General features: G+C 34.8%; 1 protein-coding gene across 1 annotated transcript; it reads right to left on the reverse strand.

The window, feature by feature from the left end:
• Positions 1–805: 805 nt before the first annotated feature.
• LOC122604342 lies at positions 806–1,859 on the reverse strand. The gene is made up of 3 exons (XM_043777231.1): positions 1,705–1,859; positions 1,348–1,591; positions 806–1,150 (listed from the first exon to the last, which is right to left on the reverse strand). The coding sequence occupies exons 1-3, from the start codon at positions 1,857–1,859 to the stop codon at positions 806–808; spliced, it is 744 nt and encodes a 247-aa protein (XP_043633166.1).
• Positions 1,860–3,338: the final 1,479 nt, after the last annotated feature.

Here is a 3,338-nt window from a genome sequence, read left to right on the forward strand (position 1 = left end):
AAATCTAATCTAATATTTGTTAATAAGTCATTAGATTTTGAAATATTTTTTTTATACAATAGTTAGTATATTGAAAAAAAATTTAACTAAATGATTGTAAATTTTAAAAAAGTTTCTCAAGTTGATGACTAAAAATAAATTTAAATTATTTATACAAGGTTAAAAAGTGTAAATTATTGATGGAAAAAGGGTAAATTAATGAGACTTTTTCTAAAAAAAAAATGTAAATCATAAATATCTAATCGTAAATCAATGTCTAATGCAAATAGCCCCTATAGGTAATCTACAGCCAGCTTCAAGATTATCTACCCATGCCTCACATCTTCTCACATCTACCTGCTCACTATTGTTGGACCTGAGGGCACAACACATTTTGAAAGAACAAATGTTAGCTAACGAATTAGCTAAGTAAGATAACACATAGTTTATAAAGCATTTGTCCATTTAGAACATTATAGAAAAATCATTTGGATCGTTAAGGCACATATCATCAATCATATCATCTCACATACATATCATAACATCAACATCTCTCATATTAGGATGAACCACCCTGAATGTGTCTAGTCATCTTTCATATCTTTTTTTTTTGGTTAATGGGTATACCCCTGTAAATTGTATTCCATCCACCAAAAAATTACAAAACAAGTAGTATGATCGAGTACCATACTAGTTCGTATTTAGGACATGCCCCAAATACGTAGACAAACTATTCTAACAACACTATTAATCCATCACAAAACGAAAAAAAAACAAAGCCACCCTATTTTACATGAAAAACAAAGTGACTAAAAGATATACATCACTAATCAATCCTTCCTTGGTCGTAAATCACCAAATGCCTAGGCAAATTCCAATCTTCTACCATATGATTAGCAAGCTTTGTATTCTTGAACCGCAATGTTACAAGCTTTAACCGGACTCTAGTGGATATTATATCCAAGATCTTCTCCACAGGTCTTGATTTATTGGATTGGAGTCTCATGTTTCGCTCTTGCCATATGAAGTATGTCGTAGCAGCAACTAATAATTTACCAATTACCGTTCTTGCTAAATTCGACTTCCTCTTTTGAATCATCCATTCAGCTACATCATCCCATTTTTCTTGAACGTTTTGCATGTAAGCTAAATGCCGAACTGTATGCCAAACCTGAGAAGAATAAGAACAATAAAATAACAAATGGTTATGGGAATCCAGCCCTTGTTTGCATAACAGACAGCAAACCAGGTTGAGATTCATGTTCCTCCAGCACTCCACTTCATCATTCTGTCTCGCGTATCTAGCCTTCAGAGAAAAATTAATCACAGAATAAAAGAGCGTCTCGACACCATTTGTTTGAACCATACCCCATTCCCCCATGGAACCTGCTGATGATGCTGCCTTAATGTGTTCCATATTGCATACGACGAGAACTCCACCTCATTACCATCTTTATCTTTCCAATATAGAGAATCAGGAATATGCGGCCTTATGATAATAGAAGGTAAACCGTTTAAAGCAGGGTATAAATCCAGCCATTCATCAGGCCATTTCCAATTTCCATCCATCACTAGGTCACTCACTTTGATATGTAATGAAAATCCCGCATTCCTAATATACCGGTTAGATACTAAGTTTCGAATAGGGCAGTTTTCATCCCATTTATCAAACCAGACCATAGTGTTCTTCCAATTACCTATTTTCGACCAAATATAGGGACGTACCTGATCTCAAAGCTGTAATATTTATGCCATCCCCAGCTGCAGTTGGAAGGAATGGGGACATCCCAAAAGCTACGATTAGAGAGTCTATACGAGTGTATCCATTTCACCCATAAAGATTCTTTATGATCGAGAATGCTCCAAATGTGAGTGGTCATCAACGCTTTATTAACATTTGAAATTCTTCTTATCCCTAAACCACCCTCATTTTTTGGCCTACAGATAATCTCCTACGAGATTTTGGCTTTCCTTCTAACATATTCTCCTTCACACCAAAGAAAATATCGCATTTTACTTTCAAGTTCATCTATAATTCGCTGCGGGAGAATAAAAACAGATGCCCAATAAATGTGTAGGGATGCAAGGATAGATCGAATCAATTGAAGCCTACCTGCAAAAGACAGTGACTTATTCCTCCAGTCTGTCACCCTTTTTTCCATATGTTCAACCAGTACCTTGCAGTCTTTATATGTCAATCTGGATGATACAAGTGTAACTCCAAGGTATTTAACTGGCGGGCTTCCTTCCTCAAAAGGCATAATATTTAAAATAGATTGCTTCAAACGACTAGGGACATTGCAAAAGTAAATAGTACTCCTAGGCAGACTAGGCTTTAACCCGTACTGTTGGGTCTTTTGGGTTTTATCAAAGTCATATTTTCCTTATAAACATGAAAAACGCAGCGGAAGAAATGAACCTTTCATTATGTTATATGTAGTTAAAATCAAATTTTAACATATAAAAGAAAACCCCAAACAATAAGGATCCATGTATATGAATGTCATACAATCAAAATAACAACCATAGGGTGTTTAGAAGACTACCTTCTTCCAAACTTATGAGAAGGTTGATATGAAGAAGATGATGTTCCTAGAAAGGCCAAGTCTTCAAGATAGAAGTACCTCAAGCTTGCATACCCCAAGTCTCCAACAAACACCCAAATATGCTAGGATTTAGACTTAAAAAAAAACTTTCTCCTTTTGCCTTGTTTGTGCCAAAATCAAGAGAAGAAAAAGAGAGAGTTTTTGCACTTGAGAGTTGAGAGAACACTATAGCAAATGCATGTAACAATTGTGTGTTTCCAATGTAGCTAGTGGGTTATGTAAAACAAGCAAATGCATGTGCATTTTTGGGTGGGGTTGGCTGGCCACAAGGTGAGACCACATGGGTCTCACCAACTCAAAATCCACTTGCATTTTCCTTTTATACAATATATATAAATGTATTATAACATGTTATATACCTTATGTAACATATTATGTATTATACATAACACACATAAGTGTTTATTTTGCCAAATAAACACATTCACATATTTCTCAAAATAAATTATCCATATAATTTACTTATATTTCTCAAGTGCATTTATTTAGAAACCCATTTCCTAAATGCTTCAAGTATTGATATTTATTTAAAGATCATATCATATAAATACATATCATAAGTGTTTGTCTAACTTGTTATTGGGTATGACCTGACTTGGATCATCACATACTAGCCACGTCAATTTAATATGTGTCTTGGGCATCCGAAATTCCAACAATCTCCCACTTGCACAAGATTCATAGAATATTGACGCAAATAGCAAATACCGCCTAACAACGGTTTGCTACCCCTAATACGTGTGACGTAGTGCC

This window comes from Erigeron canadensis, chromosome 6 (assembly GCF_010389155.1).
Source record: "Erigeron canadensis isolate Cc75 chromosome 6, C_canadensis_v1, whole genome shotgun sequence".
NCBI lineage: Eukaryota > Viridiplantae > Streptophyta > Magnoliopsida > Asterales > Asteraceae > Erigeron > Erigeron canadensis.

Excerpts from the sequence above, each read along its gene's own strand:
- LOC122604342 (XM_043777231.1), bottom strand. The coding sequence starts at position 1,859 with ATGACCACTCACATTTGGAGCATTCTCGATCATAAAGAATCTTTATGG. Across the intron at positions 1,592-1,704 it reads TATTACAGCTTTGAGATCAG|GAATGCGGGATTTTCATTAC; the intron begins GTACGTCCCTAT and ends CCGGTATATTAG. Across the intron at positions 1,151-1,347 it reads AGGTTCCATGGGGGAATGGG|GTTTGGCATACAGTTCGGCA; the intron begins GTATGGTTCAAA and ends TATTCTTCTCAG.